This window comes from Macaca mulatta, chromosome 1 (assembly GCF_049350105.2).
Source record: "Macaca mulatta isolate MMU2019108-1 chromosome 1, T2T-MMU8v2.0, whole genome shotgun sequence".
Lineage (NCBI taxonomy): Eukaryota > Metazoa > Chordata > Mammalia > Primates > Cercopithecidae > Macaca > Macaca mulatta.
In genome coordinates this window covers 62,924,512-62,940,516 of record NC_133406.1, presented here as the reverse complement: position 1 = coordinate 62,940,516, position 16,005 = coordinate 62,924,512, and the positions used below count along the sequence as shown (strand labels likewise).

The window sequence follows — 16,005 nt, the reverse complement described above, 5'->3', positions numbered from 1 at the left end:
CCACGCCTGGCCACTAATTGTTTTTGTTTGTCTGTTTTGCTACCCTGTTTTTAACGAACAGATATTGGTATTTTAAATTTTTCAGGCCGGGCGCGGTGGCTCACGCCTGTAATCCCAGCACTTTGGGAGGCTGAGGCGGGCGGATCACAAGGTCAGGAGATCGAGACCATGGTGAAACCCCGTCTCTACTAAAAATAGAAAAAATTAGCCAGGCGCAGTGGCGGGCACCTGTAGTCCCAGCTACTCGGGAGGCTGAGGCAGGAGAATGGCGTGAACTCAGGAGGCGGAGCTTGCAGTGAGCTGAGATTGCGCCACTGCACTCCAGCCTGGGCGACAGAGCGAGACTCCGTCTCAAAAAAAAAAAAAAAATTTTCAGTAATTAATGCTTTTACAACTCATAAGCATTATAAAAGATCTTAAAATGACAAGTTTACATAAAATTTTAACCCCCAAATTTACTAAACACTGTTTGTTGCTAGAAAACTGGCTTCTCTCATTTTTTGTCTAGTTATTGGCATTTCAAGACCAGACTGGGCTACAAAGTGAGACCTCGTCTCTACGAAAAATTAGCCAGGTGTGGTGGCGTACACCTGTGGTCCCAGCTACATAGGAGGCAGAGGCAGGAGGATCAGTTGTTGAGCCCAGGAGATCGAGGCTGCGTTGCATCTTGGGTTACAGAGTGAAACCCTATCTCAAAAAAAAAAAAACCACACACACACACAAACTCCAACATCGGTGGCTCACACCTGTGGCTCCAGCACTTTGGGAGGCTGAGGTGAGCGGATCGCCTGAGGTCAGAAGTTTGAGACCAGCCTGGCCAACATGGTAAAATCCTGTTACTATTAAAAATACAAAACTTAGCTGGACATGGTAGCAGGTGCCTGTAATCCCAGCTACTCGGGAGGGTGAGGCAGGAGAATCGCTTGACCCAGGGAGGTGGAGGTTGCAGTGAGCCGAGATCATGCCACTGCACTCCAGCCTGGGCGACTAGAGTGAAACTCTGTCTCAAAAAAAAAAAACCCAACATTTGTTATAGGTTACTTACCTTTAGTTAGATACCATATTGTCTCTTGACTATATCTAGGTTAAGAGATAAAAATTGATAGGTAAAAGGTAAGAAAGAATGCTGAGTGAGGCCCTCAGGGCAAGAAAATACTGTTGGTGGAGGGAGTCTATGGAATTGGGCCAAAAAATAGTCAACTCCAAGGGAAAAGAAACAAGGATCATATTTATATGTACAGGATAGAGAAATAAGAAATGATATTCTAGAAGTATAATGAAAAATTTAAAAACTTATTTTATGTGGCAAAAAAGGGAAACTGAAGTGATGTATTTAAAAAGGATGTGGAAAGTTCAGGTGAATGCTAAATTATAAATTCTTTATGGCAGTAATCCTATTTTGTTTTTAATATCTCTCTCACCTTCACCCTAGCATGCACTAACATACATAGTAAAATGTAACCATCCTGCATACATTGTTCTTTGCCAAAAAACCTGGGAATTCCTGTTATAGGCTAATATACCTATGAAGGATATGTGTGATTCAGAGGCAATATTTTTTTTAATCCCTATGCTCACTGTAATAACCTTGATATATCTCTTAAAAGAACAGCCTGGCTGGGCGCAGTGGCTCACGCCTGTAATGCCAGCACTTTGGGAGGCCGAGGCAGGCAGATTGCTTGAGTTCAGGAGTTTGAGACCAGCCTGGGCAACAAGGCAAAACCCTTTCTCTACAAAAAATACAAAAATTAGCTGGGTGTGGTAGCACATGCCTGTAGTCCTAGCTACTCGGGAGGCTGAGGTGGGAGGACCACTTGAGCCTGGGAAGTGTAGGTTGCAGTAAGCTGAGACCGCGCCATTGCACTCCAGCCTGGGTCTATGTCTCAAAAATAAATAAACAAATAAATAACAACATCCTGTGTAGCCATAAAAAAGAATGAATTCGTGTCCTTTGCAGGGACATGGATGAAGCTGGAAGCCATCATTCTGAGCAAACAGGAACAGAAAACCAAACACTGCATGTTCTCACTCATAAGTGGGAGTTGAACAATAAGAACACATGGACCCAAGTAGGGGAGCATCAGACACAGGGGCCTGTTGGGGGGGTTGGAGGAAGGGGAGGGAGAGTATTAGGACAAATACCTAATGCATGTGGGGCTTAAAACCTAGATGATGGGTTGATAGGTGCAGCAAACCATACCTCTGTAACAAACCTGCACATTCTACACGTGTATCCCAGAACTTAAAGTAAACAAAACAAAACAAAATAACATCCTGAAGCTGAGGCTGTATTTCCTCAGTTCACTGTCAGTGATTCATCTCTGGCCTTCCAGGGTTGGCTCTTTTTTTTTTCTGAGATGGGGTCTCGCTCTGTCGCCCAGGCTGGAGTGCAGTGCCGTGGCCGGATCTCAGCTCACTGCAAGCTCCGCCTCCTGGGTTTACACTATTCTCCTGCTTCAGCCTCCTGAGTAGCTGGGACTACAGACACCCGCCACCTCACCTGGCTAGTTTTTTGTGTTTTTTAGTGGAGACGGGATTTCACTGTGTTAGCCAGGATGGTCTCAATCTCCTGACCTCGTGATCCGCCTGTCTTGGCCGCCCAAAGTGCTGGGATTACAGGCTTGAGCCACCGCACCCGGCCCAGGGTTAGCTCTTGAGGCGAAAATCTGACAGCAGTCACAGTCTTAATCTTCTTCTTTTGTCTTCTTCCTTTGCGAGGATTCTGTCTACCTCTTTCCTGCACCGAATAGCTTCCTTTCTGTTTTTACTATCTCACATATTTGTTTGTTTCCTTTTGAGTAGAGGATGGATGGGGTAGGGAATCTTCCCTAATTCAGAGACTTAGAGATTGAAAAGTATTGTCAACGGGCAGAAACTGTTGTTAGGACTATTTTTTTTTTTTTTTTTTTTTTTTTTTGAGACGGAGTCTCGCTCTGTCACCCAGGCTGGAGTGCAGTGGCCGGATCTCAGCTCACTGCAAGCTCCGCCTCCCGGGTTCACGCCATTCTCCTGCCTCAGCCTCCCGAGTAGCTGGGACTATAGGCGCCCGCCACCTCGCCCGGCTAGTTTTTTGTATTTTTTAGTAGAGACGGGGTTTCACCGTGTTAGCCAGGATGGTCTCGATCTCCTGACCTCGTGATCCGCCCGTCTCGGCCTCCCAAAGTGCTGGGATTACAGGCGTGAGCCACCGCGCCCGGCCTGTTAGGACTATTAACAATATTTTCTTTTTGACTGCTATCGTGATGTCTCAGCCAATCCATAGAGGATATTATCTTGTTTGATAATGGAGCCTTTACTTTGTAACCAGCATATACTTCTTAATACAGAACCCTAGCTAGAATTGTTAGGACCCCTGAAAGCATCTAGTCTATCTTTTATTCTACTACACCAAATCAGACAGTGCTTGATACAGAGTGGGTCTTCCATGAGTGTTTAAACATTGTCTTTGTAGCTACGGGGACCTGGATTTATATCCTGGTTTTGTCACTTAGCTGTGTCACTTTGTTCCCTCATTTGTAAGATGGGGCTATAATTCCTATCTTTTTTTTTTTTTTTTTTTTTGAGACGGAGTCTCGCTCTGTCGCCCAGGCTGGAGTGCAGTGGCCGGATCTCAGCTCACTGCAAGCTCTGCCTCCCGGGTTCCCGCCATTCTCCTGCCTCAGCCTCCCGAGTAGCTGGGACTACAGGCGCCGCCACCTCGCCCGGCTAGTTTTTTGTATTTTTTAGTAGAGACGGGGTTTCACCGTGTTAGCCAGGATGGTCTCGATCTCCTGATCTCGTGATCCGCCCGTCTCGGCCTCCCAAAGTGCTGGGATTACAGGCTTGAGCCACCGCGCCCGGCCTCCTATCTTTTTTTTTTTTTTGTCTGAGACAGTGTCTCACTTTGTCGCCCAGGCTGAATTGCAGTGGCAGGATGGTGGCTCACTGCAGCCTCAACCTTCTAGGCTCAAGTGATCCTCTCATCTCAGCCCCTGAGTACCTGGGACTACAGGCGCATGCTACTATGCCTGGCTAATTTTTGTATTTTTTTGTAGAAATGGGGTTTTGCCATGTTGCCCAGGCTGGTCTCGAACTTCTGGGCTGAAGCATTCTGCCTGCCTAAGCCTCCCAAGGTGCTGGGATTACAAACATGAGTCACTGTGCCCGGCCTATAATTCCTATCTTTTAGAATTGGTATGAGGCTAACGTGAGAGAATGTGTTGAAATCACCTACCACAGTGTCTGGCACATAGTAAGCCCATTTCCTCCTCCCTTTGAATAAATCAGTGTCGTTGAGAAGACTTCCTGCTCTCGCAGTCACCCATCCCTTCCCTGACAATCATCCACATTGGAACTCCTCCCAAAACTTAAGGCTTCTTCTTCCAACTTACTTATAGTTATTCTTCTACTCTTATTAGAGAGAACATTCTTCATAATTCATTATGGCTTATTTTTGTAATAAAATGAAAGCAGAAAGCTGTTATAAAAGGTTAATAATACGGAAGTATACAAAAGTTGAAAGGTAAAGTTTTCCCTCCTTTCTCTTTCCCGCTTCTCCATTCTAGACAAAATATTTTGTCTCTCTCAATCTAGTAAGTGGCAAAAGAATAAAATTCAGATTTCTACTTTTGTGTACATCAGTAGATACCTAGATGTTTGACTGTCCATTAGGTAGAATGCATAGAGACCATTCAGTATATTCTTATCAACTTGTCAATTACCTAATCCATTGTCATTTGAGATAGAGAGAAGAGAGTTCAGATCCTTAAAGTCTTCATGCTTATGAGCTGAGAATCAGAGCTAAAACCTTTGCTTTGGGTGTTTGGAATTATAAATATTCTTCTACTTTTAACATGATGGTCTCATGCTTTCTGTGGCTTCTGAGGGCTATGATTGTGATTATGTTTTTTCTAAGTCTTATATCTGGCCTGAGTTACACACTGATGCTTTTACTAGGTAGGGAGATGAGCTTGTATCCATTCAATGTTGACTACTGGGATAAAACTCTGTTTTGCCTTCACATTGATCCCAGCTTCTTTGAGGCATGTTGTAACCTAGAAACATGTTATAGCTGTTTGGTTGCAGCTCCCCCTTGGAAGGTATATGTACCACCAAGAGTCAAGGTATATTATTTTCTTTTTTTTTTTTGAGATGGTGTCACCCAGGCTGGAGTGCAGTGGCAGGATCTCGGCTCACTGCAACCTCTGCCTCCTAGGTTCAAGCGATTCTCCTGCCTCAGCCTCCTGAGTAACTGGGATTACAGGTGCCTGCCACCGTGCCTGGTTAATTTTTGTATTTTTAGTAAAGATAAGGTTTCAGTATGTTGGCCAGGCTGGTCTCAAACTCCTGACCTTAAGTGATTCACCCGCCTTGGCCTCCCAAAGTGCTGGGATTACAGGCTTAAGAGTGATGTTTCAGGGAACTATTTAGAAATGATAAAGAATCAGCCCTGTGTGAAAACAAACAGGAGAAACCTTTCAAATGCCCAGTGAGAATGTCATGAGAGGAGAACTGGAAGTAAAGATAGCTAGAATATGGGGACAAGGATAGAGGTCAAGGGTGTGCAAGGGCAGGACAGTTATTAATATATAGTTGCATACTTTTCTATGTGATGTGAACCTGAGGCTTCAGAACTCTAGAGAAAGCAAAGACACCTGCTACCTACCAACTTTAGCCTGTGTACATAACTGTGTTCTGGGTTTTTTATTTGTATGTTTGTTTATATTTTAGAAATAGTGTCTCATTCTGTTGTTCAGGCTAGAGTGCAGGAACGTGATCATGGCTCACTGTGACCTCAACTTCCTGGGCTCAAGGGATCTTCCTGCCTAGCCTTCCGAGTAGCTGGGACTATAGGTGTTTGTCACCATACCCGGCTAATTTGTTTTATTTTTTTGTAGAGATGGAGTCTCGCCATATTGCCCAGGGTGGTCTCGAACTCCTGGGCTCAAGGGGATCCTCCAGCCTCAGCCTTACAAAGTGCTGCTGTTACAGGCGTGAGTCACTGTGCCAGGCCACTGTTTTCTGTTTGAATTAGCAGTTAGTATAATCATCCTTTGTTATAATAGAGTTTTAGTAATGTGCCATGAGCTACAGAGTAGGGATTCTTCACCTATAAGAGTCAGTACTCTTAGGAAGGGGTCAGCCTTCTCCAGTGATTGATTACTTCTTGGCATTTAAAATAGTGTCACTGGCTGGGCACAGTGGCACATGCCTATAATCCTAGCACTTTGGGATGCCAAGGCAGGAGGATTGCTTGAGCTCAGGAGTTTTAAGACCAGCCTGGGCAACATAGTGAGACTTTGTCTCTACAAAAAATTTAAAAATAAATAAAGTAGGCCGGGCGCGGTGGCTCAAGCCTGTAATCCCAGCACTTTGGGAGGCCGAGATGGGCGGATCACGAGGTCAGGAGATCGAGACCATCCTGGCTGACACGTTGAAACCCCGTCTCTACTAAAAAAAATACAAAAAACTAGCCGGGCGACGTGGCGGGCGCCTGTAGTCCCAGCTACTTGGGAGGCTGAGGCAGGAGAATGGCGTAAGCCCAGGAGGCGGAGCTTGCAGTGAGCTGAACTCCGGCCACTGCACTCCAGCCTGGGCGACAGAGCCAGACTCCGTCTCAAAAAAAAAATAAAAAAAATAAAATAAATAAATAAATAAAATAAAATAAAATAGTGGCATTTTACACTTTATACCCCAAACAAAACCAAAGAAGTATATTCTGGTGTTAGAGTAGCAAGCTCCTTTCTATTGCATTTCCTTTTTTTTTTTTTTTTTTTTAAGATGGAGTTTTGCTCTTGTTGCCCAGGCTGGAGTGCAATGGCATGATCTTGGCTTACCACAACCTCTGCCTCCTGGGTTCAAGTGATTCTCCTGCCTCAGCCTCACGAGTAGCTGGGATTACAGGCATGCGCCATCACCCCAGCTAATTTTGTATTTTTAGTAGAGATGGGGTTTCTCCATGTTGGTTAGGCTGGTCTTGAACTCCAGACCTCAGGTGATCCACTTGCCTCGGCCTCCCAAAGTGCTGGGATTACAGGCATGAGCCACGGCGCCCAGCCTCTATTGCATTTCTTAATCCTACCAAGAAAATGGGTGGTAACCGATCAGCTTCTGTAAATTCCATGGATTTATGCAGAATGCATTCTACAAGAGAGATCTCTTTAGGAATTCACTGTGACTCAATATGGGAATTATGGGTTACTGTCATGATTCCTTGAGATTCTTTTTACTTGATTGAGTTAGGAGCAAAATGCTTACTCATTGCTTTATTCTTGGAGTAGAGGCAAATACGATTTCAGATAAATGTGTGGGATAAAATGTGTGGGATGAGAGTTGAAAGATAGAAGATTTTACATATTTTGAAAGTGGCTTTGAGCATCATTTCTTCATTAATTCATTCCATGTTTATTTATTGGATGCTTACTAAGTGCCAGACACTGTTCTAGGTGCTAAGAAGGGATATAGCCATCCATGAAACAGTCTGAGGTCAGACTTCCCTCTCAGGTGGCCATACTAAGACCCATAACAGCTCTGGCTCATCCTCTTTATATTAATTTTTATTTTTTCACTCCCTGTCTCCAGGAGACAGTGTTGGCTTCCTTTTTTGTTTATAACCGTCAGGCATGAGTCATCCCTTCACTGTGAGTATTGCAGAATCGCATATCACATTCCAGCCTAATTTGTACTGCTGCCAGGGTCTCTGCCAGCAGCTCTTTGCCTATCTTCTGACTGTCATGATACTCAGAGCAGTGACACCACCTGCATACGTTAGTCAACTGGGGAAGGGAGAAGAGAGAGCATAATACCTGTTTTCTATCCATTGTTGTTTAGTACAAGGTATATTTAGAAATGGGCAGCTTCTTTCTGGGCGCCAATATATCAGGCCATACTCTACCATTAGAAAGCCCGAAATCCATGGCCGGGCACAGTGGCTGATGCCTGTAATCCCAGCACTTTGGGAGGCCAAGGTGAGCAGATCACCTCAGGTTGGTCAGACCAGCCTGACCAACATGGAGAAACCCCATCTCTACTAAAACAACAAAATTAGCCCAGCGTGGTGGCGCATGCCTGTAATCCCAGCTACTTGGGAGGCTGAGGCAGGAGAATCGCTTGAACCTGGGAGGCGGAGGTTGCGGTGAGCCAAGATTGTGCCATTGCACTCCAGCCCGGGCAACAAGAGTGAAACTCCGTCTCAAAAAAAAAAGAAAAATTAAAAATAAAAAATAAAGCCCAAAATCTTTTATTATTATTATTATTATTTTAGACAGTGTCTCACTCTGTTGCCCAGGCTAGAGTGCAGTGGCGTGATCTCAGCTCACTGCAACCTCCGCCTCCTGGGTTCAAGTGATTCTCATTCCTCAGCCTCCCGAGTAGCTGAGATTACAGGCATGTGCCACCATGCCCAGCTATTTATTTATTTATTTATTTATTTTGAGACAGAGTCTCTGTCACCCAGGCTGGAGTGCAATGGTGTGATCTCAGCTCACTGTAACCTCTGCCTCCTGGGTTCAAGTGATTCTTCTGCCTCAGCCTCAGCCTCCTGAGTAGCTGGGACTATAGGCTTATGCCACCACGCCCGGCTAATTTTTGTGTTTTTAGTAGAGACAGGGTTTCACCATATTGGCCAGGCTAATCTTGAACTCCTGACATTGTGATCCACCTGCCTCAGCCTCCCAAAGTGCTGGGATTACAGACGTGAGCCACCGTGCCCAGCCTAATTTTTGTATTTTTAATAGAGACTGGTTTTGGCCATGTTGGCCAAGCTGATCTCGAACTCCTGGCCTCAAGCAATCTGCCCACCTCAGCCTCCCAAGAGTGCTGGGATTACAGGCACAAGCCACTGTGCCTGGCTTCCAAAATCCATTTCTTTAATAATGAATTTACACCTACGAGCAAATAAAGTCAACTGGTCTCTTAAAAACAGTATTGGGCCAGGTGCAGTGGCTCACACCTATGATCCCAGCACTTTGGGAGGCTGGGGCGGGTGGATCACCTGAGGTCAGGAGTTTAAGACCAGCCTGGCTAACATGGCGAAACCCATCTACTAAAAAATACAAAAATTAGCTGGGTGTGGTAGCACATGCCTGTAATCCCAGCTACTCAGGAGGCTGAGACAGGAGAATCACTTGAACCCAGGAGACAGAGGTTGCAGTGAGCCGAGATCGCACCACTGTACTCCAGCCTGGGTGACGAGTGAAACTCCATCTCAAAAAAACAAAACAAAACAAAAACACCCAACCCTATTGGTCTTATAAATGGACGTGGTAGCTTTGGCTGATGTTTCTGTCGTGCACACAAAATGGTCCTTTAAGGAAAACCTGAAAATTTATTCTAGAATTTTAAGATAATCGTCAGAAAAAACAAGCAAACAAAATTCTTCCTGAAATTTCTAAACAATACTTTGGTTTTGAATATTTAGGCTTTCCTTTCATAAGTTTGATTGGTTGATTTATGTCTTTTAAAAAATATGTATTTAGGGCAGCTTTGTAATATAAAAAACATTTCCACCTATAATTCTTTGCTTTAATGTAACTGTTTTCTTTTCTTTTCTTCTTTTCTTTGTTTTTTTTTTTTTGAGACAGAGTCTCACTCTGTCACCCAAGCTGGAGTGCATGGTATGATCTCAGTTCACTGCAGCCTCTGTCTCTTGGGTTCAAGCAATTCTCTTGCCTCAGCCTCCAGAGTAGCTGGAATTATAGGTGTGCACCACCATGTCAAGCTAATTTTTGTATTTTCAGTAGAAACGGGGTCTCTCCATGTTGGCCAGGCTAGTCTTGAACTCGTGACCTCAAACGATCTGCCCACCCCAGCCTCCCAAAGTGCTAGAATTACAAGTGCGAGCCACCACACCCAGCCTAATGTAACTGTTTTCTTTTCTTGGGATTCTTTTTGGTCTTTATCTCATTGTTATATGTGATTATAATGTTGTCATTTATGCAGTTGTATGTTCTATTTTAAACCTTAAAATTTCTTACCAACTTTTTGAATATGCCTCACTGAAATGATTCATACTGTAGCATGTGTGACTCAGGGTAGTGAAAAGGGGTTTGTTTTGAATAGCAAGATGAGTATCAGACTAGTCTTCCAGCCAGAAAACATTCCATGCAACTTGAGACACAGATGAAACAGCAGATTTCTTCTTGGCTTGGGTTGGATGAAGAGTAGATTGACTTATGTAGTGTTTGCTAAAATGACAAATGGTGAGATGCTAAAAGCACTTTGAGCTTTAGGGAGTTCAAAGTGGCCAGGCAAATTAAAGTTATGTGACCTGCCTGAGAATATAGCACAGTTCTTTGTGAGAAAAGAAGGTGAGATATTTGTGCTTTGTTGGGAATAAAGAAGATTTTAAAAACTCAAACAAGGCTGGGCACAGTGGTTCACACTTGTAATCTCAGCAGTTTGGGAGGTCGAGGCACAGATCGTTTGAGCTCAGAAGTTCAAGATCAACCTGGGCAACATGGCAAAACCCCATCTCTACCAAAAAAAAAATAGCCAAAAAAGAATGAAAATTAGCTGGGCGTAGTGGCTCACACCTGTAGTATCAGCTACTCGGGAGGCTGAGATGGGCAGATCACTTGCGCCTGGGAGGTTGAGACTGCAGTGAACCTTAATTGCACCACTGCACTCCAGGCTGGGCAACAGCACGAGACCTTGTCTCAAACAAACAAACAAACAAACAAAAACTTATCAAAAAGACCTACTGCTCATGCTGGGTGTGGTGGCTCACACCTGTAATCCCAGCACTTTGGGAGTTTGAGGCAGGTGGATCAGTTGAGGTCAGCAGTTCAAGACCAGCCTGGCCAACATGGTGAAACCCCATCTCTACTAAAAATACAAAAATTAGCCCGGCATGGTGGTGTGTGCCTGTAATCCCAGCTACTTGGGAGGCTGAGGCAGGAGAATCGCTTGAACCCAGGAGGCAGAGGTTGCAGTGAGCCGAGATCGTGCCAATGCACTGCAGTATGGGCTACAGACTGAGACTCCGTCTCAATCACTCAATCAATAAACCTACTGCTCAAATAGGGTAAGAAATAAAAACAGTATATTCATCTGAAAGAAACAAAATTGTGTATCTTTTAGAGTTCAAATAAAGTAAATATTCAACATCTGATAACTGTTAAGGGCACAAACTTGAGCATATTTGTGTTGAGTTCTTTTATAACTCTAAAATATGCTAGAATTCTGTTGAGGATTGATTCTGAGTTTGCAGACCCTTGAAGACATCAGGAGTCTATGTACCTACAATGGTAATATATTAATATGTGTGAGTCCCTAGTTAACAGTTTACACCTGGAATGCCAGGCAAACTAGACAATGTCAGAGACACAGAGGAACAACCTATGCAATGGATTGAAATGCAGTAGATGGACATACGCTCTTGTGTGTTTGGAACCTTCATGGGAAAGAAGTAGAACACAAAGTGGAAAGTGCAGACTAGGCAAAGGACCTGTGGAAGGTTTGTTTCTAAACCTCAAAGATCATTCTTTTTTTTTTTTTTTTTAATTGAGACAGAGTCTTGGTTTGTCGCCCAAGCTGGAGTGCAGTGGGGTGATCTCAGCTCACTGCAACCTCCGCCTCCCGGGTTCAAGCTGTTCTCCTGCCTCAGTCTCTGGAGTAGCTGGGACTACAGGTGCCTACCACCACACCCAGCTAATTTTTGTATTTTTAGTAGAGATGGGGTTTTGCCATGTTGGCAGGGCTGATCTCAAACTCCTGACCTCAAGCAATCCCCCTGCCTTGGCCTCCCAAAGGGCTGGGATTACAGATGTGAGCCACTGTGCCCGGCCTCAAGATCATTCTCGAAACTCACTTTAGCAACTTGGGTATTTCAGTTAGGATTAGGTTCAATTGTGTGTAACAGATCATCAAAAAAAACAAACAAAAAAAACAAAACTCAGGAACTTAAAGGTAGAGTTTTTGGGTGTTTGTTTTTTTGCCTTACATAAAAGAAGTCTGAAGCTAGGTAACTGAGGTGGCAGTTCTGTGATCACCAGAGACCTAGGCTCCCTCTTTCTTTTGGTGTCATCATCTTTAGTGCTGGCTTCCACCCTCAGGTTTGCGTTAGGGCTGCTGAGTGATGACTGCTATTCTAGCTGTCACATCTGTGCTCCAAGCAGGAAAAAGGACAAGGCCAAAGGGCATATTTCCTGGTAGAATCCACCCCCTGTACACTAAAGGGCTTTCCTGGAAACCCCACCCACTTATTGGACACCCCTATCTGTAAAGGACATCGCCTTCCCCTATAACATGGAGACTAGATATTGGATAGGCAAACCTTGGTCTCTGCCTTACCAAGTGATCATATTCCTAAAGGTATTACTTAGACTTAGGTGGCTAAGACTTTGGGATACCTACAGACTCAGAATAGGACAGTAATAGTGTTTGGTGAACCTGGCTTTTAGTTTCCTACTTAACTGATTGATTCAACAGTATTTAGGACTTACCATGCTAGGCACTGGAGCTACAATAGTAAGCAAAATAGACCCAGTCCCTGCCCTCAAAGAGTTTACAGACTGATAGGGGAAAGAAGAGCTTTAAATAAGTGGATTATAAATATGTTGAACCTTAAGAAAAGGGAAGTAAAGTGTGCTTGGTTAGGACTGTGTGATAGGAAAGGCTCTATAAGGATATGTCATAACATATACATCGAGACTTAAAGGATGCTTAGGAGTTAGCCAGGTCAGAATGGCAGAGATGGAGGCATCAGAGGAGAGCAAGAGGGGGAGGAGTGTGCCAGGTCGACTCGCTCCCAGTCTCATAGATTCCATTGCAATTCCTTTTTCTTCCATTATTTGTCTTAATTCTTCATCAGAGGGAATCAGTGGGAATGTCTAAGCAATAAAGGAAGGCAGAGACCAAAATTTTTTTTTAATCTGATGACGAAAGGGGTTGCCATCCTTTCTACTTCTTTGTTTTTTCACTCTCTCTAGATGAGTGCCTTCCTTCATAGGCTGCACCAGGGAGTGTTGGTAACCGAGGAAGGAGGTGGATCAATGGCTGGGGTACCAAAGTATTGTTCCATTGTAGATCAGGATTTTGGTCTCAGTGTGAGACTTTGGGGAGGCAAGTATTGGTTCTGACCTAAGGTGCTGATATGACCCCCTTCCCCTTCCAGGAAGTGGACGTTGTGGTAGCACCATGCCAAGGCCTCCGACCCACAGTGGATGTTCTGGGTGACTTGGTGAATGATTTCTTGCCTGTGATAACCTATGCACTCCACAAAGATGAACTCTCTGAGAGGGATGAGCAAGAGCTTCAGGAAATCCGAAAGTATTTCTCCTTTCCTGTATTCTTTTTCAAAGTGCCGAAACTGGGCTCAGAGATAACAGACTCCTCAACCAGGAGAACGGAGAGTGAAAGATCACTGCTTTATCGCCAGCTAATTGACCTGGGCTATCTGAGCAGCAGTCACTGGAACTGCGGGACTCCTGGCCAGGATACTAAAGCTCAGAGCGTGTTGGTAGAACAGAGTGAAAAGCTGAGACACTTGAGCACATTTTCTCACCAGGTGTTACAGACTCACCTGGTGGACGCAGCCAAGGCCCTGAACCTGGTGCATTGCCACTGCCTTGACATCTTTATTAACCAGGCATTTGACATGCAGCGGGACCTGCAGATCACTCCCAAACGTCTGGAATATACTCGAAAAAAGGAGAATGAGTTGTACGAATCATTGATGAATATTGCCAACCGAAAGCAGGAGGAAATGAAGGATATGATTGTTGAGACACTTAATACCATGAAGGAGGAACTTCTGGATGATGCTGCTAACATGGAGTTTAAAGGTAGGTCCCAGAGAGCTTGCTGGGGTGCTGGCATGCAAAGAGTCTCTAACCATTTTCTAGCCGGAAATTAAGAACGTTAATTCTTCAGGTTGAAGGAATCTCAGGGTAACTTCATGCACCCCACTGTTACCAGCAGGAGCCCACTATTTAGCCAAGGTGGCCTCTCTTGCTCTCAAAGATCATCGTGGAAGATTCCACCCTCATTCCTTCCCAAGAACATTAGCTCAACTTTTGGTAAATTCATCCTAATAGCTCCCTCATCTCCACTTTCTGCCTGTACCCCCTCAACTCCTAATGGAGCTGGAGAAGAGCTGCTTGGAGAATGTTAGTAAATTGTGCTTTAACCTTTGCTCCTGCAGTATAGCTCATGCCTCTTTATTGGTTCTTTTTGTCTCATGGTCTCATTTCCTTTCAGGCTGCTTCTGAAGCCCAAATCAGGAGGATTTCCCAAAGTTGTGATTTTAGCCTTTTGATAGTCCTATTCTTCACAAATGGCTACTAACAAAATTGGGTGAAAGTGATTGGTCAGGTCTTTGGGTGTCTGAGATGCTGCTGATTTTGTATACTGACTTCTGTATAAACCTCCTTGCAAGATTAAAATGATGGTTTACAGGTTACCCTTTAGAGTCTCAGTTGTGGGTATCCTAATCCCTTGGGAGGCTTTCCGAAAATACAGATGCTCAAGACCACTAAAGATCACTGCAGACTTACTCAGGATTTCTGACATGGGACCCAGCATCAGTTTTTTTTGGTTTTTTTTTTTGAGACGCAGTCTCGCTCTGTCACTCAGGCTGGAGTGCAGCGGTGCGATCTCGGTTCACTGCAACCTCCACCTCCTGGGTTCAAGCAATTCCCCTGCCTCAGCCTCCCAAGTAACTGGGATTACAGGCATGCACCACTATGCCTGGCTAAATTTTTTTGGTATTTTAGTAGAGACAGGGTTTCATCATGTTGGCCAGGACGGTCTTGATCTCTTGACCTCGTAATCCGCCCACCTTGGCCTCCCAAAGTGTTGGGTGTCGTGAGCCACCACGCCTGGCTGTGATTAATCTTCTTGCATATTCGATACCTACCTGTGCTTTTCTATTCTGTCTCCTTAAGTCTAACTGAACTGTTGTTATCTGACTGATCTCCCTGACTTCTTTCTCCAGTTCACCTTTACTGGCTCGCTATTTCTACAGACTAAGTTTAACTCCTGCACCTAGTATTAAAGACCTCCCAAAGCCTAGCCCTTACCAACTTTTCCAGTCTTATTTCCTCACTGTGCACTTTCCTGTATTTTCTATGTCAATTGGTCTTAACTTCTTTCTGTCCTCCGTACGCTCCCTTTACTTTTTCTTTGATAACACCCTGCCTTAAACCTGGAATGTCTTTGATTTGTCTGTGAACTTCCAGATCCTACCTACCCATCAGGGCCTGTCTCCCAAATGCCATTTTTCATGAAGTCTTCTTTAATTTTCTCCTTCCTTTTTTTTTTAATTTTTTATTTTTGGGACAGCTTCTTGCTCTGCCATCCAGACTGGAGTGCAGTAGTGCAGTCGTGGCTCACTGCAGCCTCAATCTCCTGGGCTTAAACAATCCTCCTGCCTCAGCCCCCTGCATACCTGGGACTACAGGCACATGCCACCACACCAGCTAATTTTTTATATTTTTTTAAAGACAGGGGTTTCACCATGTTGGCCAAGTTGGTCTTGAACTCCTGGGCTCAAGCAATCCTCCCACCTTAGCCTCCCAAAAGGTGCTGGGATTATAGGCATGAGCCACCACACCTAGCCCTGCTTTAATTTTCTCAGCTAATAACAATTGCAGTCATTTGAAATCCCATAGCATTCCATCTGTAACTTATTTCTGGCATATTTCACTTTCTATCTTTTATTATAGTTATTTATATACTGCTGACTACTTCCTAAAATCCTAGAGTTGAAGGAGGATAGGATCTGGGTCTTATTCATCATCATATTCCTTGCAGCAAATAACACAGACTCTTTTATACAGTACATATTTGGAGAATCAATGAGTGTGTGAATGATGGTATCTAGTTTAAGTTACACTTATAAATACAAAGGAAGTATGGTTGACTTTAGCAAGCATAGGTTGCCTGATTTCTTATAGTCATTCTAAAGATGAATGGAGATACCTCTTTGGTGAATTCCCCACTACAGAGAGGAGTTGTTGAGAAGTGTTACTTGCAGTGGAAATCTTAGGAAGTCTTCTTAATATTTGATTAAAGACACCAAAGCAT

The 16,005-nt window shown here is 44.2% G+C and overlaps 1 protein-coding gene across 5 annotated transcripts in view; it reads left to right on the top strand.

The window, feature by feature from the left end:
- The window catches only part of DSTYK (dual serine/threonine and tyrosine protein kinase), a 72,114-nt gene that overhangs the window by 32,712 nt on the left and 23,397 nt on the right, over window positions 1-16,005 (top strand). For all 5 annotated transcript variants that reach the window (XR_013415709.1, NM_001039949.1, XM_015118274.3 and 2 more), the window contains 1 exon segment: window positions 13,094-13,763. Coding sequence is in view for 4 of the 5 variants with exons in the window: in NM_001039949.1 (NP_001035038.1) it covers window positions 13,094-13,763 (670 nt within the window). In the remaining variant the exon portion in view is untranslated.